Source organism: Scleropages formosus, chromosome 3 (assembly GCF_900964775.1).
Source record: "Scleropages formosus chromosome 3, fSclFor1.1, whole genome shotgun sequence".
Lineage (NCBI taxonomy): Eukaryota > Metazoa > Chordata > Actinopteri > Osteoglossiformes > Osteoglossidae > Scleropages > Scleropages formosus.
Window position 1 is genome coordinate 25,882,308 of NC_041808.1, and position 27,058 is coordinate 25,909,365.

General features: G+C 45.1%; 1 protein-coding gene across 2 annotated transcripts in view; it reads left to right on the plus strand.

The window, feature by feature from the left end:
* Positions 1-6,314: 6,314 nt before the first annotated feature.
* Positions 6,315-27,058, plus strand: part of LOC108926015 (F-box only protein 41) — a 36,774-nt gene continuing 16,030 nt past the window's right edge. Inside the window, exons 1-2 of one of the 2 annotated variants that reach the window (XM_029250556.1) lie at positions 6,315-6,424; positions 20,297-21,240. In XM_029250556.1, coding sequence (XP_029106389.1) covers positions 20,522-21,240 — 719 coding nt within the window. In that variant the 5' untranslated portion in view covers positions 6,315-6,424; positions 20,297-20,521. Of the gene's footprint in view, positions 6,425-6,591; positions 6,641-20,296; positions 21,241-27,058 lie in introns of those variants that run through there. The other variant, XM_029250557.1, reaches the window with a different exon arrangement.

Genomic DNA, 27,058 nt, shown 5'->3' on the forward strand with positions numbered 1-27,058 from the left:
CACAGTACGTGTAACAAATAGTGTCAGATCCTGACTTCTCTTCCATATGAGACATGATGTCTTTTTAGAGCGGTTTCAGCTGTACGTGTTGCACTTTGTCTCGGACCGCGTCCCACACCCCGATTTCCAGCATTACCCCGCTTCTGCACAGAAGAGCCTCGTCACATGTACTCATTCGGCAGACCTTTTTCTCCAAAGCAAAGTAGAATGATTGTTAACTACTTCTGTTATTAATACCTTCTGGTTAGAGAGCTCGTGAGACTCACTGTGACACCAGCACTCCATGCTGGCAGGAGCTGATGACTGCATTCCATCAGCATACCTGTGTCTGGACATAAACTTCTACTCACCCTAGTAATGTCATAAATAGCTCTATCAGTCTAGAACACCCAGGAGGGTTGGGCAGCCACTGGAACTTGACCCCCAGATGATTATTTTTCTTCCTCGCCTTTCAGTTAGAAGTTTTCAGTTTTCCTTTCCTCCGTAGCCAACTGGCTTACTTTAATGCTTTAATACCGAATGCAGTTATTGCAGTGATTTCACGTACAGCCCAGCTTTTATCTTTCTAATGTCTTTCTTATGTCTCTTGATCCTTTGTTCGGTGCTCTCGGTCCGTGTGAAAAGAGCACTTTAAAAAGAAATGGAACTGAATTGAACTGAATATATATGTGAGCTCAGAGGCACCTGTGTCTACATATAAACAAATGAAGAAACAAAATATAAAAACAATAAATAAACACGGACACAATAACTGATAAATCAGATCAGACTAGTCTGAAACGGATGTAAAAACTGAGGTGTCACCACAGAGCACAGGTAAGATGACACAGGTTTGGACAGCACTATTTGGGCTGAAAACAGTTCAATGTGGATTCGACCCACAGTTTACATTAAAGGTAATTATTATACATATTATACATATTCCTGATGCACCGAGACCACTATAATAGGCTCTCAGTGAAAGAAAACCATTAATATGTAAATGCTCACAGGTATTCAATAGCCAGCTGTCATACCTACAGCGAAATCCCGAATAAGTTCAACTGAAAATCACAAGCCCATTCCATATGTAGCGTAAGACATATTCAGTTACTATAGCAACCATCATATTGGCTCAATCTAAGAATGTAAGTCCATAATGGAGCACTTCATTTTTGCAGCATTACAATGTAATTTCTGATGATTATGAATTCAATATATTAACTACTTTGAGAATATTAATTAGATATGGACTGCAAGCAATATGTCATGTCACACAGCAATGTTTATCTGTTGCCGGCATTAAATTTGTTTCACAGTTATTTCCCTGCATGGGCACTTTGTGGTATTTGCCTTAGTGCTCATGTTTCTCTGTATATAACAAAAACAATACACTATAAAGCGTATAATATACTAAGTGCCACCAGTGTCAAATTCACTATGTATCTTTCCCAGTCAAATACTTCAGTGAGTTCAGCATGTCACCCAATGCATGCGCAATGTGCTAAATATCAGAGCAGGGCTTTCTAGAATCTGGATATTGGGAAAAAATTTCAATTAATACATTTTCTAAATTATACTATCTTTAAAACACCTATTTTCCAAGCAGGTTTGAATTCATTGTTTAGATAGATAGATAGATAGATAGATAGATAGATAGATAGATAGAGTACAGCCTACTACATCTTCAACATTTCTTATTGCTAAAGGCATTATAATTTTCTTCATCTTCATTTTTTCATCATATCAGTCTGGTTTCAAAGTTTCACTCCACAGAGACAGTGCTCCTGGCGGTGTCTGAAGCTCTCCAGTTGGCTAGAGACGCCTCCCTCTTCTCGGTCCTCATCCTCCTCGATCCGTCTGTGGCATTCGACACTGTCAACCACCGGATTCTACTCTCCTCTCATAGTCAGCCTGGGATGAAAGGAATGGCACTAAGATGGTTCGAGTCCTACCTGTCTGAGAGATCCTATCAAGTGGTCTGGCGGAGCTCCCGTTCTTTTCCTCTGCCTCTCTCAACCGGTGTCCCACAGGGCTCAGTACTGGGTCATCTTCTCGATCTACACCTCCTCCCCCGGTCCGGTCATAGCCTCATGGATTCAAATACCACTGCTACGCTGATGATACCCAGCTCTTCCTCTCCTTTTCACCTGGAGCATCAGACATTTACGCATGCATCACTGCCTGCCTGTCAGACATCTCTACTTGAATGTCTGATCATCACCTCCAACTCAACCTCTCCAAAACAGAGATTCTTCACTTCCCAGCTGGCCTGTCCTCTTGTCACAATCTCTCGATCAAACTGGACAACTCACTCATTTTGTCTACCTCCTCGGCTAAGAGTCTGGGAGTGACGATTGACTCACATCGAAGCCACAACCTAGACCAGCAGATACATCCTGCATAACATCTGCAGGATCCGTCCTTACCTCACTACTGATTCCGCCCAACTACTTGTCCAGGCCATGGTGACATCCTGTCTGTACTACTGCAACTCTCTCCCATGTGACCTTCCTGCTACTGCCATCAAACCTCTACAGCTGATACAGAATGCTGCTGCACAAGTTGTGTTTGACTTGCCAAAGTGTTCCCATGTATCTCCTCTACTCATTTCTCTGCACTGGCATCCTATAGCTGCCCGGATCAAATTCAAGACCTTGGTTATTGTCTAAAAATGCATCAATAGAACTGCTCCAAGCTATTTACAAGACTTGATCAACTGCTACACCACAGCCAGACCCCTTCGCCCATCTGCTTCTGCTCGCTTGGTGGTCCCGTGCACGAAAAGTAAAGCGCAGAGGTTCTCGGTTCTGGCTTCATTGTGGTGGAATGATCTTTCCCTCTCACTCAGAACTGCTGAAGCTCTGTCTACATTCAAGAAGAGTCTGAAAACTCACCTTTTCTGGGCCCATTTCACCCAAGATCTCTCCAGCTTATGTATGGTGTAAATGTTCATGCACCGTAACTTCATGAGCATCCCCAGATAAGCCTTTATACAGCCACTATTTGGGCATTGTATGTGATTGTTTGTGTATCTTATGAAAAAAAAAAATGTAGGAAGATGATCAGGATTCATCTATCCCGCGTTTCATGTATGTACTCGTGTGGTGAACATCGTAGCAAACTAGGTTTACTTAAGAATCACATGTCTGCAACTATGTCTCTTTCTCTCCTAATGTAATGCACAAGTAGTATTTTCTCTGAAATGTACGTCGCTTTGGAGAAAAGCGTCTTGAATAATGTAAATGTCTTCACTTGTTTTGACAGTTTTTGCTACTCTTAAAAGGATGCATTGGCAATATGTTTTTCTTCACTGTGTCAATACGTTCAGGGTGTAGACTTTGTCACAGATATTCCCTACATTACAGTAAAATTTTCCCAATGTGATTGAATGTGTAATTGGTGCTCAAAGCTTTTTGCCCCTGATTTGCTCGCTGCTGCCGCCCCCTGCTGGTCATGTTCGGTTATAACGACCCAACTTACAATGATTGGTTTACAGTTGTGCGAGTTTTGTACTGCAGTACTGCTTTAACTTCAACTTTTTTTTCTCCGTATGGTCCTTAGCTTTTTACAGTTACAATGGGGATGAATATGCACTTCGAATATATTTGCATTTCATTTTTTTTTCAGCAAAATCAATATGGTTTGGCAACCATGACCTTTAGGTTAAAGGTCAAGGCAAAGCATGTTACCATCTGCCTTGTCCATATGTTGCTGGATTCTAACAGATTTGGTATTTTTTAACTTTGGTTAACATGCTTCGCTGATTTTATTCTTATATTGCTGGACTTCAGCTTTTTTCTTGTGGCATTTGAAAGGCTGTAATTACTCCAAACGAAACTTGAACAAAAGGTTGCAACATGCACTTTGCTTTATGCTTTCATGATGTTATGTAATTATCAAATATAAACCCCTGTACATATGTAAAAATTTGCCACAATGTCAAAACAAAGTTTCCTGGACACAACTACCAGGCAAGGCTTCAGTTTAAACACATTATTCTGAGAGATTACATTTTTGATGGTGTTATCTGCTCAGCACATGTCTAACATGTTACAGTTCAAGAGTTATTTTCATTTATCAACAGATGAAAATACAAAGAGACTCAGATTTTTCAGTTAATCCAGTCCAATATTCTGTTCCTTAAAGATGTAGAAGAAACTAAATAATAGTCCAGAAGTGGTCCCTTGTTACCTAAATAACAAATGTATAAGACCGATGACAATCATCCAAAATACTAGCTCCCCTCTTTGTGTTGAATGTAGCTCTGCGAATGAGGCCCGAATCTTTAAAAGGTTTATACATTCTTAACAACAGATATTTTCCTATGTTGACAACTTTTGATAAAATTTGTACTGTAGTTCTGAAACACTGAGTTGTTTAATTTAAATCTGTAATTTCTAAGAAACTGCAGAGAAATTCCCTTTTTGAAATTATTATTATTATTACTAGTAGTATATTTCATCATTCCTCTTAGACAGATATTTCACGAGATTACTGATGAATTAAAATCTCAATAGGAGACCAAAGAAATTAATGGAAGCACTTTGTTGATGATATGTCCAGTTCCCATCACTGTGATCTTCTCAATATGCATTTGGCCTGAGAGTGTCTCCTGGTTGTTATAGAAACCCTTTATCATTATTATAAATAAAGGTATATTCTTGTCGCCTTTTATCTTACATAACACATATAGGAACACGCTGTCTTCTGGGTGCGGATGGGGCAAAAGGGATAGATGAACACTATTTCAGGGGTGCGGTGGCGCAGTGGGTTGGACCGCAGTCCTGCTCTCCAGTGGGTCTGGGGTTTGAGTCCCGCTTGGGGTGCCTTGCGGCGGACTGGTGTCCCATCCTGGGTGTGTCCTCTCCCCTTCTGGCCTTATGCCCTGTGTTACCGGGTAGGCTCCGGTTCCCCGTGACCCTGTATGGGACAAGCGGTTCTGAAAGTGTGTGTGAACACTATTTCACTACTCATTTAAGGTTATAATTATAATGCTCTTGGCCCAAAGACTTAGACTTGCACCTTCTCAGTCCTTGCTTTCTTTCAAAATTCTCTAAAGGACAACCAACGCTTTATATTCCCTGTGAATCCCCACAGCGGTTGAACTAATTGACATTTTACCCACAATCCTCAACAACGATTTACAATAAACCGATTTTCCCGCGCAAACACGACGCTGCAATAACAAAACACCTTACAATCGTTACAATATACTGTCATCATTTTACTGAAACGGTTAACCTTCAGTAAACATTGCTAGATCCTGAGATTTACAATTATGCGTTTCAGTTAATTTACTCCCATCATGCTGCTGAAAGAAGTGCGATGAAATAACGCACAAAGAAATGTACCCCTGTGTGAGCACAGTACCATTTTCTGGGTCAAAACGTTAGGTTCAGAAAACCATTTAGAGGTTATACCTGCTTCTACATAACGGGGATAGCTGAAAAAGTTGAGCATGATCATTCCTGCATGGCGCAATGACACGCAGCCTCCACAAACGGAAGCGGGAAGGTGTCTAATATGATGACTATGGATGAGTGACCCAGTGTAAGTAGCGTACCTAGCAGTGTAAGTCACCTTGGTGAATAAGGTGTGTGGGCTCGTAACACTACATAGAGTTCATTGGAAGCCGCTTTGGAGAAATGCGACTGCTAAATAAATAAATGTAAACGCAGTATGCCGCGTAATAGTTTTATTTCCCTAAACAAACATGCATCAGAGCGCCCCCTGCTGTTGGACCCTGGCAGCACCGACAGGGGTCCTTTAACACAGCGGTGCGAACGCAGAAAATGCGCTCCTTCCTCCTGCGTTCTTTGTGTGATGTCCGTTATGAACGCACACTACGTGCACTGCTGCTAACTTTATGCCCTCCACCAGTTTGTACCATGAATACCATTATGTGGTGCTCGTTGTGGCCACATGTACGGCTCACGTGGGGCGCAGTTCGAAGCGCCGACTCGACGCGCGCGCCGTGTGAACACGATCATGATGATGATGTCCGCTGACAGAAGCCTGTCGGGAGCGCGCAGAACATGTGAAAGAAACGCGCACATGTGCGACGGCGCTCAGGGCTGCACCTGCGGACAGGTGGTCATGTAAAACAGGGGATGGTCGATGGTGGGTCCTCTAATAACACTGAAGGGACACCATCCCTGCTGTGGTGAACATCATGCCACGGGCCATGGGCTCGCACCTCCAGTCCGCTGCCCTGTCCACTTACGTCCACTTACGTCCACCCCCCCCAAGTCAACAACAGCAGTCGGACGCCGCGCACTCTAGTCCACCTCAGTCCACTCCATCCCAATCCATCATGTCCAGTCCGCGAGCCGCTCGCGCGGCGCTCCGCCGCAGAGGAGCCCGTGACGTCAGCAGCGCCCGAGCTGCCGCCGGGGAGGAGGATGAGAAGATGGGCTGCTTCTGCTCCTTCCTTCTGCTTCAGGTGGGGATCGTGCGCTCTGTGTGTGTGTGTGTGTGGGTGTGTGTGTGTGTGTGTGTGTGTGTGAGAGAGAGAGAGTGTGTGTGCGCGCGCGCCTGCTTGTTGTGTGTGCATGTGTGGAGACGGGGGGGTTTCGTGTGCGCGTCGCGAGCACTTTATAAAGATGGGCACGAGCGCAAGCGGAGAAGCTGCGCTCGAGCCTGGAGGAAAATGGTGAAGGTAGGCAGGGGATGGCATTCTTTATCTTCTTCTTCTTCTTCTTCTTCTACTTCTTCATCGTGATCATCGGTGCTGCGCATGCATGGCACGAGAATCAGTGCAGATCATATTCGTTTATGCAATATGTTTTTTCCGAAGAAGTGCATTGAACCCGGAGAAAGCGAAGCTGTAAGCACGACGATGATGATCATGGTGATGATGATGATGTTGGTGGCGACGGTGATGATGACGGTGGTGGTGATGGTGATGATGATGATGATGATGATGATGAGCTCCAACCCGCCTGCCTTCCCATCCAAGGAGCAGGTGCTCCATCCCGCTCTGAGACCACAAAGCATCATTTGCAGATGAGTTTGAGTTCAGATATTCTAGGATCTGTGGCTTTTCTTGGAGTAAATACCATGGTTATCCAGGTAAACTACATGTGTACATCTTCTGGACTGGTGTCAGTGACAGAGAAAGGACCCGTTGAATGGGTTGTGTGTTGTGTATATGCATGTAAAATGAAAGAACAAGAACATCAGTCTTAAGCAGCTGGAATTAAAACTGGTTTTGCATAATAATAATGATGATAATTGAGCACCTGAGTAATAATAGATTATTATTATTGTTATTATTATTATTATTATTAACAGCAGTAAAGAATATAATCCTGAGAAGAGGGCGCACGGGTCAGTAAGTCAAGAAGGGCGGTAAATCATCTCGTTGTTCTGGCACTGGTCCCGTGCCAGTAATAACCAAAGTCATTGGGCCTGACTAATGTAAAGGTCATATGCCATTGCTTTTGGTGAGAAAGAGGGATACTTTCATTAGGATGACTTTTGCTTTTTCTATTAATAATGCGTTGGAGTCCCTGCACAGATCTGTTGTGATGTCTGCAGTTTGGAAGAAGGGTCTGTTTTCACTACTAAATGAGAAGTGCTGAAGCCTGTTTCATCATACCTACCATCATACCTACCATGGTACAATATTTCAATGCGGGCGTAACAAAGTGGATGTCTCCCCTGCCGAATGTGTCCCGCTAAACGTCTGCCTATAACTCGGTATAAGAATCAGTACGGCTGATCATTTTTTGTCCCCACTTCTGCGTTTGTCATGACTCGTTGTTCACAGGGTCAGTAAGAGGAACATTTACATTTATTCATTTAGCAGATGCTTTTCTCCAAAGTGACTTACATCTCAGAGAAAAATACAGCGAGCGCATTACACCTAATTGTAACAATAATGATCTGTTAAGGAAACTGCAGCACTGTGAATGTTGAACAATGTTCAGGCTCTTCTGGAATTTTTTCACGGTTCCTGCAGCCCGAAACCATACATATTTTTCTTGTGAGACTGCCGGCCATTACTTTTTACTGTGTGAAAGAGGCATTTTTTCCCTTAGCAATATGCACGGAAAGCACGCAACTTTTAAAACGCAGGTTTTATGAGGGATTGCAACTGGCACACATTAAAGTATTCATATGTGAACAGTTAGATTTAACTATCAGCAGAATAATAGCCGAGTGAGGGATTCCAGCAACTGACCGTGACTGATGAGCTGATATATTTTTCTATGTCCCCTATTTATAGTAAACTTATACTTCACATTATTTACTTGGGCTCGTTATGTTTAGGGTTATATAACTGTTTTGAAATGAACTGATTGCACAGCTTTGCTTCAAGTGTTTTGCGCTATGGAGCTGAACTTGGAACTACTACAAATTACTAGGTGGTTACGCCACATGATAAGCTGTTTGTAAACTATATACAGAAACTGTGACTTCAAGTGACTTGGAAACTGTGAAGAGGTTGAGCGCTCAAGTGTCACAAAGCACCGTATATAATGGGAGATAATACCTGCATTATTAAATATGACAATCATAAGGCTGTAGTATTAATGGAGGCCATCGATTCTTGCTCCTTTTCCCTCAAAGAGGAATAATAATAATAATAATAATAATAATAATAATAATAACCCCTCCATTCCACCTATAACTGCTTGTGATGCACCAGCGCTACTGATTGCACCACTTTGCTGACCTAATAGTAATAATAATTATCTGTTAAGCGAAGTTATTACAAATAAAAGCTTAACGCAAAAGTAACACCAGATTTAAAACAAATTGTGAGTTCAGCTGGTTGAGTAATATTGTCACGATATTGTTTTTGTTTCCATGCTTCATAGGGCCTTTCTGCAGTTATGCGTTGCAATAATATGAACATCACTTGTATACTGACATAAACTGTGTACCTTTTTAATTTAAATACGTGTGGGTGCCCCCCATACCCCACCCCACTCCACAATGCATACACCCTTGACATATCACCATTAATGCGCGACGAATGAACGTTCAGCGACATTACGTAGGACGATGAGAACCTTTAAGGAACCTGCTTTAAAGATGAGGAGCAGTTTGAAATTGGAATAACATTCCTTTTATAGCACCGCTGTCCTCATGCACAATATACCGGTTTCCATCTTCCTTTGTCTTCGGCAAGAGATGTTCTGATGGTGCTGTCCCTACTGTCCCTGCGGGCTCTTGTTGGGCGTCAAAGTGTGGGTGGCAGCGCCGAGCACAGTAGCAGATGTCGGCAGCGGACGAGCGAGCCCAGCTTTCCCGTGTCGGCGGTGCCGGCTGGCCAGTTGTTCCCTCATGCCGTCTGCGGACGCCTGCTGTCCAAAATGCCTCTCCAGCGCCACAGTGAGGGCCACGCTAAGGCTCCAGCGCATCTGCATCCGCTGCATCTTAGAGTTTGGGGCGTAGCGTTCACAGAATCCCTCTGGGTGATGAGTGAGGCGACTCTTTAGCCGCTGCATCTTTAGCTTCCTCAAGTTTTGCCCTTATTGGGCTCCGACACTGGCGGTCGTGGGGATATTGCGAGCCTCCGTGATGGAGAGGACATATTATACCCCCGCCGTATACACACAGAGTTGGAGGACTTTGGTGAACCGGCTCCTTCCGTGGTTCCAAGGAACGCTCGGTCCCCCGAGGACACCACAGTGCCAGCTTTACCTAAAGAGCTTGTGGATGTCTCCACCTGAAGATTCGGCATCATTCTAGATGGCGAAAATGCACAGCAGTCTCTGTCTTTACTAAAACACCCCATACAATGACAATAGTCGCCTTCCAAGCTTCCACTTCTCCATAAAGGTCCCTTTTTTTTTTTCTTTCCAGGTCTTGACACAAATCCCCTCCGCTACCCCTTGTACTTCGCAAATCAGAACATGCCAAAACCCAGAATTAAACCAGGCACCTTTAGAGCTTCAGTCTCACACTCACCTAGCTGAGTTATTTTGATAGCCCACATGACCAATACAGGTGCTCCTATTGATTGACTAATTAATGCACCAAAAAAAAAAACAAACACAGGGCATTCAACAATGTCCAAACACTTCACAGTGATGGTTGACACAAGAGCACAAATCAAAAATATAGTAAAATGAATGTCTCCCACTAACACAGCAGGAACAGGAGTAAGAACCCTGTACGGACTATGGAGAAAACAATAGAACAATAACCTCGATTTCTTAACCTGTTGCAAGGCATGCTGGGAAAGCTGCCGCAGAAGCATGCAGCAGCCCGCCCTGGAAGACTACGATATTTTGTTTGTGATATTTAACTTGGTATTCTCAGGGCGGTCTCCCTTGTGCCTCTTTCTGCTCCCACCTGGTTATTGGTCTTGTTTATGTGTAAACTGACTGAAAAGTGGCGTTTCACCACAGTGCTGTTAGTTCTGCTGTAACGCGAGAGTTGTGTGAAGCATCGTACTATACCAGCTCGTGACTCTCGTATAACGTGTGGTAATATTGCTGGACTTCTTTCTGGAGGTGGGCGGGGCACTCAGCGAGAAGACGGAGCCTCAGCACTTAAGCTACGTGTGTGTTTTTTGGTCCTTTCTGCTAATTTTAATGTTGCTTTTCATTCACAATGAGTGGCGATTTCTTAATGCATCTGGTGACATAATGAGGCTGTTAGTTTCCTGTCTTTAAGGTACTGCAGGCCAGGCAGAGGTCGGTCAAATTCCAGCACTTTGTTGGCATGACCACGGGTGCCTTCCTACTAGCGGTACGGGTGTGGTTTGCTGCTGGAGCGTCGGGGAGCAGTGACTTGAACACTTAAAATACTTCTGGTCCATTAGATATATAATGTAGGGGGGGTACATTGGTGCAGCAGGCTTGGCCAGGGCCTGCTCTCTGTTGGGTCTGGGGCTCGAGTCCTGCTTGGGGTGCCTTGCGACAGACTGGCGTCCCGTCCTGGGTGTGTCCCCTCCCTCTCTGGCTCCCCGCGTCCCCACTTGGAACAAGCGGTTTCTGACAATGTGTGTTTGTGATATATATAATGTTCCATATTTATTCATTTAACTGACACTTTTCTCCAAAACAGCATACAATGATAAGGTATACACAACTATTTACCCATTTATACAGCTGGGTAATTTAACTGGAACAAGTATTTTGCTTAAGGGTACTACAGCTGGAGGTGAGGCTCCAACCTGAGACCTTTGCCTCCAAAGGCAGCAGCTGTAACGACTACGCTACTGATGTGAAGTGGCTTGTTTATTGTAGATCATCTTATTGGTTTCATCATAAGACTTGTAGGAAAGATTTGTCAGCGGGGGGTTAACTTATTATTTATTATCTAGCTACGTATCAGAAGGTATGAAGGTGGCAGGGGATGTAAATGGTTAGAACTGCCCCCTTTGAAGTCAGCAGTTGCTGGTTCACATTCCAGCTCCTGCTGCAGTACCCTTGATCAAGATACCTTGAACGAATATGGTAAAAATTGCTCAGCTCTATAAATGGGTAAATGATTGTAGGTACCTTGACGTTGTAAGATGGTTTGAAGAAAAACACCAGCTAAGTTTTAAATTAGATTTCTGCCGTTAAATGCCTTCTTTGTGATGGAATGGCACCCTGTCCAGGGTGTTCCCCTCCGTGTCTAGTGCCTAGTGACCGTGGGATAGATAGGCTCTGCACCTCCTTAACCCTAATAATAAGGAAAGATGAACAAAAGCACCTGAGTAAATGTCCCCCAGTGTACAAAAAATATATTAATACTATAACTCCAAGTTCTTCACAGTCCCAGTTAAAGTATTACTCAGCCAACCCGCTAAATATGGGCCCCCGTATGAGCTGAGAACAAACCATAGGGCTTTAAATTGGCGTCAAGTCACCAATTATTAACTTGAACTCAAACATAACTGAGCGTAACTGATTTCCTCTAAAGGGAGAAGCGCTCCCATGTTTGAACAATGAAAATACAGCGGTGGGCAGTTAAAAATAACCCTATTATTCTAATGTGCAAAACGACAGGGCAGAAGAGAAGCCTGTGACAGGCACAGCGCAGAAGGACATAATAAGAAATAAAACGTAACCTTTTCTGCTTGACTTCTCTTGATGGAAACCCAGTGGGGCGGCTTAGCGCTGAACCGTACAGTGCATGTTCAGTAAACAGGGTTTTGAGCGACGATGGGCGAACAAACTTGAAGGTTACCGAAAGACATTTTTATTTTTTGGGCTTTCCCACCGAAACCCATCTGTCCAGAAAGATAAAAATCATCTTTCGGCTGCGTTTCGGCACGACGACAAAAAATTAAGAAGTTTTTCGGTAGCCTTGGAGTGTGTTCTCCCATCGTTGCTCAAAGGTCCTGCATGCTCTTTATTCCTTATTATACTACAAGTGGAACACGCATTTTTGTTTTTTCTGATGTTTGGTACACAGCCTTGGGACAGTTGTTTAATTTTCTGTTGTGGGGGAAAAAACTGAGAGAGATCGGCCAGTAACTTGTTGGTAGAAGGAAGGTCAGCAGCATTTATGGTACCTTCAGTATCTTCTTAATACAAATATCTTTGTACAGGCCCCTTCAGGAAGACGTCTGCTTAGCCAAAAGATAAAATTCACAGTTCATCCATCCGTCCTCAGTTGACCGAACAATGCGGTGCATCACATCATTTTTTTAAAATACACTCATGTTTATCAGGCACGTTCCTCCACAGCGACTTACAATCTTAAGGTATTTACATTTATACATATACACAAGTAGATACACATATACTTAAGGTATTTACACTTATACAGCTGGGTAATTTTGCTGGAGCAATTTAGGGTACGTACCATTCTCAAGGGTACTAAAGTCAGAGGTGGGAATTGAACCTGCAGCCATTGGGTCCAAGGGCAATACTCTGCTCACTGCACTACAAAAAAAAAAAAAAAAGAAATAATAGGTCAACTGGTGAAATCAAGTCCAAATTGTAAAAAAAAGAAAAAAACAATAATTTAAATTTGCAAAGTGATTTTCATAGTGTGCGACTGTTGCGTAGCCTAAAATTGTTTTTTTGGAATTGCTGAGTTGGAAGGAATCATGGTATTCTTTGTTCGGGTAGTGGTAGGATATTGGATCAAATGATAGACAGACACACACACACACAGTCTGAAACTGCTCGTTCCAAGTGGGGTCACAGCAAACCGGAGCTGAACCCAGGGCGCAAGGATACACCCAGGATGGGACACCAGGCCATCACAAGACACTCTAAGCAGGACTTGAACCCCAGACCTACCACACAGTGGGCACCAACCAAACCCACCATGCCAGATGAAAGACACTTTGACAAAAATAGCATTGATTTAAGCAGTTTACAAGCAGTGCAACTTTAAATACATAGCACAAAGAATACTTAATTTGTTAAAAAAAAAAAAAAAAAAAAAAAACTTGTTTTAATATTTTATTTCTGTGTGACAAAAATAAAATATTATATAATGATGATGTAAAAAATGATAACTTACCTACTGTATATAAGACACTGCAATCACCGGGGTCCACTCCCCGTGCTACTCCAGTCATGTGAAGATGGACTGTATTATGTGCATATGGTGTGTGTGTGAACGTACCAGTCCACTATGCTCAGTGTGGTATAATATGTTTTATTATGTGATACAGACAAATGAGGAACACATGATATTTATGTATGTATGAGTATTGACACTTGAGATAGACTCAGGTTTGAATTCCACCTCCTCCTGTAATAAATACCCTTGCTCAAGGTACTTGCCCTGAACTGATACAGTAAAAATTACCTTACTGTATAAATGGGTAAATCAGTGTAAGAGCTTTACGCTGTCAGGCACTTTGGTGAAAAGCATTATGGAAGTAAATAACACATGAAAGTTTTCCTATCGGATGGTGAACTGTTGTGTAAACGTGTCCTGTGAGTATGTTTGTGTGTTTTTCGCTGTGTCCTGTCCCTCTCAGATCGGAGGGTGGCCTCCAGCGAGCAGAGGTGATGCGGCAGTTGCCGCTGTCACACTAGGTTACCTTCGAATGGAGAGACTCAACCCTGACTCCACCCCGGGTTAACGTCCTCTGTCCTTGTTGTATCCCATTGTGTGTGTGTGCGCGTGTGTGCGTGCGTGCGTGCGCTGTGTGCTTGCCAGTGTGAGAAGAGCAGAGTTTTTATTGAAGTCTTTTAGCTGTATAAACCAAGAAGCCCCTGCTAGCGCTCTTCCTTCAGTCATCCGGTATGTGGCTGTCGGTCCTGAGCTGAGATACGCAACGACGCTCTCTGTCACACTGATGGATGTGCGCCGGGCCTTCCGAGCCAGAGCGTCGTCATCAAACCACTCTTCCTACCTAAACCACGCAGTGCAAATCCTGCAGGGGTTTGCTGCCCGACCTCGCGTCCCAGATTTTGTCAAGTGATAAATACGAATGATTTAGTCACCCTGGCATGTTGTATTAATGGAGAGGCTGTCTGCAGTAGCTATACACAAATATCTTGGGTGTGTGTGTGTGTGTGTGTGTGTGTAGGGTGATGGGGGGCATAGTAAGCATATTCTAATTTTCAAATTTTTAGGCTAATCTTGTTTTAATGTTCTGTTATTGCTGCTGTTTTCGTGTCGTTGCCTTGGTTTTGTCATTATTAGCATTGTTACTGCGTCAAGTCACGTCTATTATCGATAACTTTTGAGCCACTGCAAGGGTGCAGTGCCCCAGAGTGTATCCCGGAAGCCTTAGGGGATGAGGCGGGGTATTCTCTGGATACATCCCAAGTTTGAACCGACAGCCCAGGAGCTGTAAGGTACCAGTGCGACCCGTTGCACCACCATACTGCCCTTAAGCGTAGATCGTGGTGAGCTTATTAACGTTTAGATGAACCCTCTACATGCATAATGAATGTGTACTTTATGGACAACGTAAATACGATGTTTTCAGGTTAATTCCTGTGCTTCCAGGTCTCCGTTGTCAGGGGGCGTGTTCGTTTTCAGGTTTAGATTTTGGAGCTTTTTACTTTGGTACCTTTAGGTTGAAGGAGATTAGAGGAGACAGGCAAATCTAGCACGTGTGCTCCCCATGGAATAGAGGCGGAGAAAAAGGTGGGAAAGAGGTGGAGTCAGCAGGCAGCTGCACACAGGTTTCATTTAAACCAGGCTTAAGTTGTTTCGTTGGGAATATCTGCTCCCTCAAGCACAAGCCGATTGGCATTAATCTTGTTTATAACCATTTTTTTCCCCTTGTTTTCTTTAATGCTGGGGTACCAGGCAGCCCACCACCTAGTCTTAATAGGGTGCTTGGTGATATAGTGTTTAGAGCTGCTGCCTCTGGACTCAGCGGACACAGGTTCAAGTCCCATCTCCTGCTATTGTTACGTTGATCCAGGTACCCTCCATGAGTTGATATAGTCAAATTTACCCAGCTGTATGAATTGGTAAATCAGTATCAGATTAATGTGAAAATGATGGGTGAAGGTAAAGGTGTAGCAGCAGGTATAGGTGTTCTGTTGATTTTCCACAACTCTTGGAAAAACTTGGGAAAAGGTTAAAGCTCTGTTCTACAATATGCATTCGGTGCAGTTTGGGCAATGCTTTTTCCAGCAAAAAAAACATAATACCACATTAGGGGACAGCTGGTAGTGTAGTGTCGTGGTTACAGCTGCTGCCTTTGGAGCCAAAGGTCATAGGTTCAGCTGTCCCCTTGTGTTGTTGCACCCTACAGCAAGGTATTTATCCTGAATTGCTCCAGTAAAAATTACCCTGCTGTGTAAATGGGTAAATAATTCTAAGTTGCTTTGGAGAAAAGCATCAGTTGAGTAAAAGAAGATATGTTTGTCTAAGCATGATGCAATAGAATTTAACTGATATTTTCTCTGATATTTTAATATTCCATAAATGTTTCCTCTACAGTCGTTTAGATCTTTTCAAGAGCTCATCGAAGAACATATTTTAGATTCATTCATTGTCAGATAACAAGGTTTGAAAATTATTTATTCATCTGACTTTCCCTCAAAGGATAAACTGGCACTTGCTAATAATTTTGTGAAATCACTGCAGCATAAATCTCTGAAAATCATATTTAACAAATTGGCCTCCAAATACTGTTTTGTATGCTAGCTTCCTTCCAATCAGACTTGGCAAAGATTTCTTTCAGCTGTTAAGTGTTTTAAAATCTTGAATAGCTGAAATAAAAAGCACAGTGTGGTGTCAGCTGTGGTCCCATGTGCCCAGTGGGGTTTTGCTGGTGCGCTAAGGCCACCTGTGGGATGGCAGTGATAGTGGAAGGACAGCCGGGCACGAACCCAAGCGGCCAGCACTTGTTGAGGGGGTTTAATTTGGTGGAAGCAAAGCTCGATGTGCATCATCCTGCGGCAATGCCTTGGGTTCCATCTTCCCCTGCCATCACTTACCCTTAACCAAACCCTAAACACACAATTTCAAACAACATTTCCATCTCTCACCTTGTATACCTAGTACAGCTCTGGACAACTTAGTGGTTAAAGATTCAGACCTATAATATGCATTTGCCCATTCCTATGGTTATGGTTAATATGAAACTTGTCCGTTCCACATTCCCGATTCCCTGTGGTTTGTGTGTTGCTGTGGGGAAAATCATGTGCAAAATTTCTAAATGTAATGTCAGGAGCCCTGCTGTTGAACCCTTGAGAGGCCTTCCTGAGCTGACCAAAATATCCGTCTTTTTAAAAGGTTGCTGTTGCATGTGACTTTGCGTAAAAACATTGCCGAGTACTGAATTCACAGGAAATAACAATCACTTCTCACGTAATACTTTCTCTTCAGCAGCAACAACTATAACGGAGGAGAGACAGAAGAAAATGGCGAAAAGCAGCTATATAATACTGTAGCTGTTTGTATGTTGGAAACGCTGATACCTGACGTTACATTGTGTGCATTCTTCGGGAGTATGGTATACTGTATAATGAAAAATCATGATCCCATAGCAGCTCCTGCACGACTGTGTGGGCTCATGTACAGTCAGTCCGTATCTGCGCTCCCCTCCCATGCGGCAGTCGTATCCAGTCTTCTGTTCTCCAGATTAACCGGAACGCAGCCGTACGCCAGGACTGCTTCTCGAGGCGTCCCCCACATTCCTGACAAACTCCGGGTCCCTCCCCGTGACGTCGACAGCCACGCCGTTTTCTGTTTACCACGAACCCGGCACATTTAGCACGATGCTGCGTGTGTTGCGCTCCGTTTGAAATTACAGCCGGAATCAATGTGGTTAAATGCAATTTAACGGCCTGGTGCTGTTTCCTGGCTTCAGTTCGTAAGAGAGAGATTGGCCATCTGTGGCACCAGGCAGCAAGCTGGCTGCAGAACACGAGCTGGAAATGGATGGAGAACCTCCCAGAGGTACATCGCCTCCAGAGCTGCAGAGCTGCTCCGTTCGACTGGCCTTCCCCTCCAGGGTTCTCATGCATTGAGGCTTTCTAGTATTGAAGGCTCTTTAGTTATTATCCATAAAGACCTTCACATGATATTAGTTAAATTTGCATGCTCAGCTTCTCAGCTTCTCCATTACTTCCATTTTTGCCAGAGCACATTATATGAATAGCTGCACATGGAACTGATCAGAAATCACAAACTAAAACGGAAACAGTTGGACACACGGGTGAAGGTGAAGGCTGAAATGGTGAAGGGATGCAGTTTTGAAGGTGATTAGTGGCTAAGGGCTTTGGGTGTGTGTGAAAACCTGTGCAGGTTAGGTTTCATGAGGTGGGTGACAAGACCACGCATGCGATGGGACAACCCGACTTCTGGGGCATTAACTAGGACAGCAGTGGCAGAGGAGATTGTACAAAGCTTGCAGTTCCTCTCTCGAATGCGCATCGAGGTACGGGATGCCATGGGAAGGGAGTGCTGTGTAAGAAAGCAGATTCATCCTAAGGAATGAGGAATGATTTGAGGCTGGAAAATAAGCAGTGAAGCCCATAGGGACCTTTGGTCAGTTATTAACTGAATTACTTAGCTTTTATATAAAGTGACTGGACAATGTGACCCAGTAAACATTATTATATTAGGTCATGCCCTGGCTCTTTTTGCCATGTTACCTGACTGAGCTGATGCCTTGAAATTAAAGGACCTGGGTTTGAATCCTCGCATCTGCTGTGTAGACTTTATTAATTTACCTACTGTGAAAATGATCCTGCTCTATAAATGAGTAAATCATTGTAACTTCAGTACAAACCTGCGTCTCCTTGGACTGAGGTATCCGCTAAATGTACATATCTGGGTTTTTAACTGTGGGACACAATGGGACACACATCAGCACTTGTCCAACTTGTGTACCTGGTGACCAGGCTGGTTGCCACACCTCCTCAACACATATACGTAGTAACAGTGAATAAACATCTAGTTGCCGTAGCTCCCAATTTCCCCATATCAGTGCCTCCTTGACACCGAGAAGGGACTGACTGATACGGAGAGGAAGTGACTGACCAGAGACAATAGTTCTGAAGTTGAAGTATCTACCACATCTTTTTCATTTCCCCAGACCACCTTCTTGTCCCATATTCTTGAAAATAAAGCCAAGAAACCTAAGAAAACGCATCATCTTGCTGGAAGAATCGGATATGTCACGTTAACTTTTTCACTATCTGCTGAATCGATCGTGGAAACCTGTCGGAGGAAATGCACAAAGACACAGGTCTGCCCGCGGACACACAGGAAGCGCTCTGCAGATGTGTAGATGAGAGGCTTGGTCAGGAAAAGAAGTGCTGTGATGTCAGGTTGCTGGGCCACATCCAGGTCCATTGGCAAAAATGAGCTTAACATATTCGTCCAGTGACTGGGGCATGAGTTTCCTGAAACTGTGCCATGTTTGTAATGGGGAGAGCGAGTGGAGAGGGCTTGGGAACGATGTTTCATAATTAGGTCCTGGGGGAACCATAAGTTGTGCAGCTTTATTGTAACGAGTGCACAGCTAACAAACAACCTAGAGTGTTTAAAGCTCATTTCCAGACACTAGTTCCCTCATTTTGGCACCCAAATGCGCCATCCACACTACTAATGTCATTCGTGATGGGTATTATGGCAGGACTTGAAACACATACCACACTGGTAAACTGGGATGGTGTCCAATAAAAAAAACTGATTCCTCTTTGTTTGTTTGGTTGGTGTTACTTTCTCCATCCATCCATCCATCCATCCATCCATCCATCCATCCATCCATCTATAGCCAAGGAATGAATTGATCCAGAGCCAGTCCAAGGAAACACAATAGGCAAAGTGGGATAAACCCCAGAGAGAACATGACTCAAGAGATGAGTACTCATGTAGCTTCAGCAGGTGGCGTAGTGGTTAGAGTGCTGCCTTGCACTTGCAGGACCTCTGCTTTAATCCCAACTGCTGCTGTCGTTTCCTGGATTAAGGTACTTACCTTGAACTGATTCGGTAAGAACTTCGCGGATGTATAAATGGATAAATCATCGTATGTTGCTTGGCACTATAAATTCCTTTGGAAAAAGCGTCAGATAAATGAATGCAAATGTAAGATGTGTGTGGCCCCTGTCTGTGCGGTGAGAAATACCGTGTAAGTACTTTGCTGTCCCAGTTCAGAGGCTTATGAGGATAGGAGAGGTGTACTGCACAGAGCGAGATGGCGAAGGACTGACTGCAGACTCAGGAAGCCATAAGATCACAAAAGAACAGAGGAAGGGTTTTAGGAAGACAGCGGTGCTGGATCCCCTGGGATGTGAGTGCCTGCTTTGAGCACTGGTTAAAACAGCGACCAACGTGTCCCAGAGCGGGGGGCTAATGGGTACAGCGCTCACCTCTGGGCCCTCCTTAGCATGCTGGAGACAGAGGGAGGCCTGGTGTAGAACTTTCTGGAAGCAAGCCAGCGCTTACATTAGAAGCCCCTGTGAAGTGTTGTAGGGGCAGCTGGTACTGTAGTGGTTAGAGCCGCAGCCTTTGGACTCAGAGGTCCCAGGTCTGACTCCTCCCTCCAGCTGTAGCACCCTTGAACAAGGACCTTACTCTAAATTGCTTCAGTACAATTACCCAGCTGTATAAATGAGTAAATAATTGTAGTTATCTTAACATTATGAGTTGCTTTGGAGAAAAATGTCAGCTAAATTAGTAAATCTAATAGTGTGTGTTCTGTATACTCTTTCTCTCTTTATTGCCACCCAGCGCTGTTGTATTATATTGTTTATCAGTTGAAGAAAAGGACAGAAAAAGCACAGGCTTGATATGATCTATCATCACTACAGAACTTGTCCAACGTCAGACTTCAACAGAAATAATCTGTTAGATGTGCAGATGCTTCGTGTAGCATTTGACACTTATTAAGTCTGCTGACGTATCACAAATTCCTGGCAGGGCTTTTCAATCTGCAGTGCAGTCTGTAAAAGGTGTCTCTTTGTCTCTTTTTCTCCTGCAGGTTTAGCGGAGGAGCCTTTGAAGAGCTGGAAGCGATTGCACGCTAATGAAGCAGGCCCTCGTTTAGGTTTGCGTGAGGACGTCGCCACTCACGTTGGGCTTCCGTGTGCTGGCGATGGTTGTTCCCCGCCCGGGTGGCCCGTTGCGTGTCCCTCCTGGGCCCCACCTGAGACTGGGATGAAGGGAGACCGCTCGGCAGCGGTGTGACCGGGCCGCGGCGGTTGGAATGGCCTCCCTGGACCTGCCGTATCGCTGCCCCCGCTGCGGCGAGCACAAGCGCTTCCGGAGCCTCTCCTCCCTCAGAGCCCACTTGGAGTTCAGCCACACGTACGAAACCCTGTACGTCTTGTCCAAGTCCAACAGCGTGTGCGAGGGCGCCCTCGTGCCACTGGCGGCGCCGGCGGGAGGCCGACAGGAAGCTCTCGAACGCGCGGCCTTCAGTGCCAAGGAGCGCCGTTTCCCATACGAGCTGGCGCGTGCTGACGACCTGGGCCTGACTGCTGGCACCTGCTACGTGCCCAACCTCGAGATCCCCCTCGGCGAGATCTTCATCCAGAGGGAGATGTCTTCGGGTGGGGCATCCTCGCCCAGCACTGCCATCGCCGTGGCGGCCAGCGCAGTGGAGGCAGCCTACGAGGAGGGGCTGGCTCGACTGAAGGTGAGGGCCTTTGAGCGGCTGGAGCTGGACGAGCGGCTGGAGAAGCTGTCCGAGGAGGTGGAGCAGAGGATTGCGGCACGCGTCGGGCGCCTGCAGGCCGAGCTGGAGAAGAAGAGCACGGAGCTGGAGAAGGCGCGGCAGGAGAGCGTGCGGCTCGGCCAGGAGAAGCAGGACCTCGAGGACAAGGCGTCAGAGCTGTCCCGCCAGGTGGACGTCTCCGTGGAGATGCTGGCCAGCCTCAAGCAGGACCTGGCAAACAAGGAGCAGGAGCTGAGCTGCAAGCAGCAGTGAGTAGTACCACAGCATACACACTTTCTCTGTTTTCTCACTTGTGCCATTTTTTTTTACTGCTCATTTTGTATTGCCAAAGTAGTGGGCATACAATAGCATACAAAAAATTATTTTGGAATGAATATAATGGTAATAAGTATATATCACATAGGTGGTTTGATTATGATTTTTCTTATTGTTATTATGTTTAACTTGTCAACATTTGTCTAATATAAAATAAATACTGTTTAATTTATCTTTTACTAAAACAGTTTATACATGCACATATATATATATAATTTCAATAAAAATATAAGAAGCAAATTCCAGATAAGTGGACTAATGGTGGGGGTGATGCAGCGGGTTTGGCAGGGTTCTGCTCTTTGGTGGGTCTAGGGTTCGAGTCCCACTTGGGGTGCCTTGCGACAGACTGGCGTCCTGTCCTGGGTGTGTCCCCTCCCCCTCCAGCCTTGCGCCTGTGTTGCCGGGCTATGCTCCGGTTCACCCCGCTCCGGACAAGCGGTTTCAGCCAGTGTGTGTGGAATAATGGTACGACATCTTACAGAAAGGGGCGGGACACCAGAGCCGGGCCCCCAAAGCAGGATCTTTTTGTTAGAAATCCGAAGGGCGACGTAACAATCGCGGTCGAGGACAGGCGTGGGTCAAGGAGTCGAGGTGCGAATGTCGTTCTGTAGGATGATCCGAAGTTGAAGTGGGGAGCGATGGTCAAAGCCGAGGGGAGCAGGACTAGGGAAACGAGGAGAGAACGCAAGGTGAAGGTTGGCGAAGGGGAGTAGCAGACTGAGAACGCCGAGGGGCTGGTTGTCTCGTTGAGATTCTGCAACCTGGGAGCAGTGGGACTCTTTGTACTCCGCCTTGCAGGTGCTTGTGTTTGGGGTGTGGTTGGGGGCGTGACAACATATAATATAGAAACAAACGCAAGTACGTCTTCTGTTTTTGGGTTATTAGTTATAAAGCATCAATAAAGAAATGCAAACGATGCTATTCACCGCGATTCCCATGTCCGTCTCCGCCGTCCGCCCTCACGAGTGTTCGGTTGCTTTCGGATGTTTCTTCAAAATGCCCATCCGTATCCGTTTCTTTCACTGGATTTTGCTTTAACATCATCTCCTCTGACACGTGTGACTCATACTTAAGCGGTGAGTCGGCGGAGCGGAAACTCTGTCATGCTGATGACCTGCAAGGGAGCTCAGTTTGAACAGCTGAGCACAGGGGGCGCAGACAGGTTGTGAACGCATTGGACTGAAAGCTGTGGAGAACGTTCTCTCACCTGCAGCCTGCCGTGTGTTCACCAGAGGGGTGTCGCTTCTTTCCTGCCCATTAACCCTTCAACGGTAATACCGTTCCTCGCCTCTTGTTATTACTTATTCGTTGTGCTCACACTTTTCTCCAAAGCGTCTTACGGTGTTAAGCTACTTGCGTTGATTTACCCTTGAGAAACATCTCGCTCATTTTTACTGCATCATTTCAGGGTTTGTACCTTCATCAAGGATCTTATAGAAGGAGGTGGGTCTCAACTGGATCATTTAGGTCCAAAGGCAGTGGCTTAACTACTACACATCCTGCTCTGTATAACACATAAAAAATAACAATAATATGAACAAAAATAGGGGGGTGCGGTGGCGCACTGGGTTGGACCGGGTCCTGCTCTCTAGTGGGTCTGGGGTTCGAGTCCTGCTTGGGATGCCTTGTGATGGACTGGCGTCCCGTCCTGGGTGTGTCCCCTCCCCCTCCGGCCTTACACCCTATGTTGCCGGGTAGGCTCCGGCTCCTCGCGACCCCGTATGGGACAGGCGGTTCTGAAAATGTGTATGTGTGATCACACACATGTGAGCCTTGGTTTTGGTATGACTAATTCATAATGTCAAGTTAATGTGAAGTTAAACGTTAAAAGTCTCGTTCAAAATTTTTAAACCTATGGAATTTATGAGTTGTATTGAGCGATGTCACTTTTCTTAGCTATTTATTATTTGACATTTTGTCCAAAGTGACTTGTAGAGTTGAGCTACTTACAATTTTTTACCCATTTGTACAGCAGGGTCATTTTTTACTCTGTTATTTTAAGTCCATTGTTCAAGGACACTACAGCAGGAGGTGGGGTTCAAACCTTCAAGTGCAGAACTTGTTTTTCGTGTATCAGGGTATGACAAAATTATAAGATACGTTAAATGTTAACCCTCTACAAGGCAAGCAGTTTCCACGTACTTAAAATTCATGTGGTTTATGAATAGTGATATTCATTCAGCGATAATGCTGTTGCTAGCCTCACTATGGATATTTTCTCTGCGTTCTTTTTTTGTTTTGTGCTCTATGTAGGACCCCACCCAACCCAAGACCCCATGACTGGAGCAAAATCATTGATGTGATTATGCTCTGGCTGCTGAAATTTCATACGTCATGCTGCTTTAAATTGGGCATCGCTAATGGGGAAGCGGTGCGGGGTGGGGCGGGGATCACGTTGAAATAAGGCCGCGGTGGTCGTGGAATGAAATGTGACAGCCGGGAGTCCGCGCGTTTCCGTAAAAGGCTGTAGCCCCTTTGTTATGCGATGGGATCGTTGCGGATGCACCGAGGTCACCTGGGGTCGTGCGGCGGCGCTCCTAGCCCAGGGCCCTGCTCTGGAATTAGCTCTCGAATCAGCCGGAGCTGTCTGGTCCTGCGATGGAGGTAGACCCTCATGACAAATAGTGTTTGACAGCGAGCCAGAGAGAACACCATTGGCTCCGATATTTTAAAACTGCAAATGGTCAACATGGTTTGCATATCTGCACACGCATGGACGTGGCGCTCATGCATGATATGGCATGTGGGAACTTAAATCTTTCGCACTCTCCTGCTGGTGGGTTGCTACCGATCGTTGTTGAGGCGAAAAAATAAACGAGCACATTTAAACGCATTAAGCAGTTTGCCTGCATATTATTACTTTACCATAGCAACAACTAACATGGTGGGGCAGCTGGTAGCGTAGTGGTTGGCGCTGCTGCCTTTGGACCCAAAGGTCACAAATTCAAATCTCGCCTCTGGCCGTAGTATCCTCGAGCAAGGTGTTTACCCTGAATTGCTCCAGTAAAATTCCCCAGCTGTATAAACGGGTCAATAACCGGAGGTAGCTTCACGGGGTAATTTGCTTCGTAGAGAAGCATCAGACAGATGTGCAGTGTAAGGCAGCATGTTGAGATGTTAATGTGATCCATTGTAATTATTTCTAAGATCAATACGAGCAAACGTAAAACAGCCAAGCTGAAAAAAGTTATTAAGGTTATTAAAGCTCCATGCTTAAAAGTCAAAAATAAATTACTGGTTGAAAAGGTGTTATTTACATAATGAAATCATCTTTCAGAAGGTAAAGCATTTAATTGTACAAAGCTGTCGTATGCATGGTGTAGTCGCTGCTGTAGCTGAGCCACCTGCCAAATACCCTGATTTATTTTCCTGTCTGCCACATATTGCTGTTTGTTAGTACTTTATTTGCTGATTTATTCATTTAGTTGAGGCTTTCCCCAAAGTGGCACACACTGATTTGCCAGTTGATGCAGCTGGGTAATTTTTACTGCATTAATTCAGCGTAAGTACCTTGGCCAAGGGTGTTACAGTAGGAATTGGATTCAAACCCGGGTGATTCCAGTTAAGAGTAACATCTCTAACCGCTATGCCACCTGCGGTGTAACTTCGGTTGAAAGTACGGTAATCATACTGCACTGGTGGATCACCATAGATGCAGCACAGCCTTCTGGTGTCTTCACACACACATAGGCTCTTTTTTAATGCAGTAAGTGGAATGTCGGTTAAGGAATTGAAGGTAGTAGTCAGTCTGAAGGCGGCCAGTTTCCAGCCTGTTTTACTTCTGGTGTAAGGATTCCGAATGGAGGCACTTTGTAATAGCGGTTGTATCCCAGTCTCTCAGTGGGTATTGGTGTCACAACCCATCCTTGAGCTGCCAGACAGCAGGGAGAAATGAAGAGACCCATGAGGTGTTCCACAAAGGCACAGGTAAGCGGGTGGCCCGGCAGGCTGGTGACAAAGTGCTTGATTTAGTCCATCCATGCTGGGCAGGGCAAGGCACGCGAAATGAGAGCTGGGTGACTCAGAAATGGGTCGCGGACGGCAAAATTGTACCTGCAGGGAGACCTGCTGGGAGAGACCGCTTTACAGGCAGGAGGCGAGGAGGACACCATCCCTACAAGGCGCTGCTCATTTTCGCAGGCCAGATGCCGATTGCCGGGGGGGTCCTTTGTTATTAAAAATCTGAGCTGGCACACAAACAACAGCGGTGCCGCGAAATTAAGCCGTAACGTTGCCCGGAGCAAGATGCTGAGACAAAGGGAGTAAAATCGGCGATGGCTGAGGACAGGCTGCTGTCCATGACTGACTGCTTCGCTCACAGGTTTGAAGGGCCTGATCTAGAGCCACTTGACATCTGAACCCCTGAATCTAATGGGTGTCCAGCTTGGCACTGGCAGCTGTTCCTTGGCTGTACCACCAAAGAAGGGTTTTCATTGTGTTTTCGCCATTTTGATGAAGCTGATCAGTGTAGAGCAGCTGATTTGCATGTGGCTCCATGCTAATGTCGACGCTTTCCCAGGACTTTCAGTGTCATATCGGGTGATAAAGGAAGAATTTAGGGTTTGAGCAGTGCTTAGAGCTGCCTCCTTGGGCTTGAAGGAGTCAGGTTTCCCACATTCTGCTGCACTGCCCTTAACCAAGCTACTTACCCTGAATTGGTACAGTAAAGATTGATCAGCTGTGTAAAAGTGTGCATAAATGTAAGTTGCTTTGAATAAAAGCATCAGCTGAATATATAAATACACACATTGTCTGAAACCACTTGTCCCAAGTGGGGTCACGGGGAGCCGGAGCCCAACCCGGCAACCTGGCAACACAGGGTGCAAGGCCGGAGGGGGAGGGAACACTCCCGGGACGGGACGCCAGTCCAGTGCAAGGCACCCCAGGGGGGACTCGAGCCCCCGACCCCGTGGAGAGCAGGACCCGGTCAAACCCACTGTGCCACCGGATCCCCCCTATATATACATGTTTAAATGTAAATAAATAAATATGAATGTTATGCTGTTGAGGCTCACCATGCCGGTGAGTAGCAAAGATCTTGCACTCCCTACTGTTCCTCGTCAGTGACAGCACGCAATACAGTATGTGCCTTCATTCATTCGTCCATAATCAATAATTGCTTTCCGTAATAAAGGGTCTTGGTGGTCCAGACCCTATCCTGAAAGAATCATGCTTGCAGGGCATGCTACAAATAGGTGGGGTTGGCAATCCACCGCAGATGTTTATTCTGCTTTGTATCTATTTTTAGGTCAAAACGTTGGCTCCTCAGTGTATAAAAGGGATTTGCGACTAGAAGTCTCTTCGTAATTTGATTTCTTCAGAAATCCAGTGTCACTTTAGCCAATAGGCACAATCAAATAAATAACAGAACAAATAAAAGCTTGATAGATAGATAGATAGATAGATAGATAGATAGATAGATAGATATTTGTTTTCTTTATTTTAAGCATAGTAACAGTACAATATCCTTGTGGATGGACTGAAGCATAAAGATATCAATCTGGTTGCCATTGTTTTGCAATAGGATGTGAATTAGGTTTTGAACATTACTATACTTCATACAATCACCTTAAAAGTGATTCAGCCTTGTGGATTAGCCCAGGATCTCTCTGACTCAGGGAGTTAAATTCATTTTTTACAGATGGAGAGCGATCTAAGCTACTTAACCTAATTTCCTAGAGCCAGAACAGATCATTTTACCAGTTCCGACGGCGGCCCTGAAGGAGACACTGAAAAGGAAACGAGTTGAAA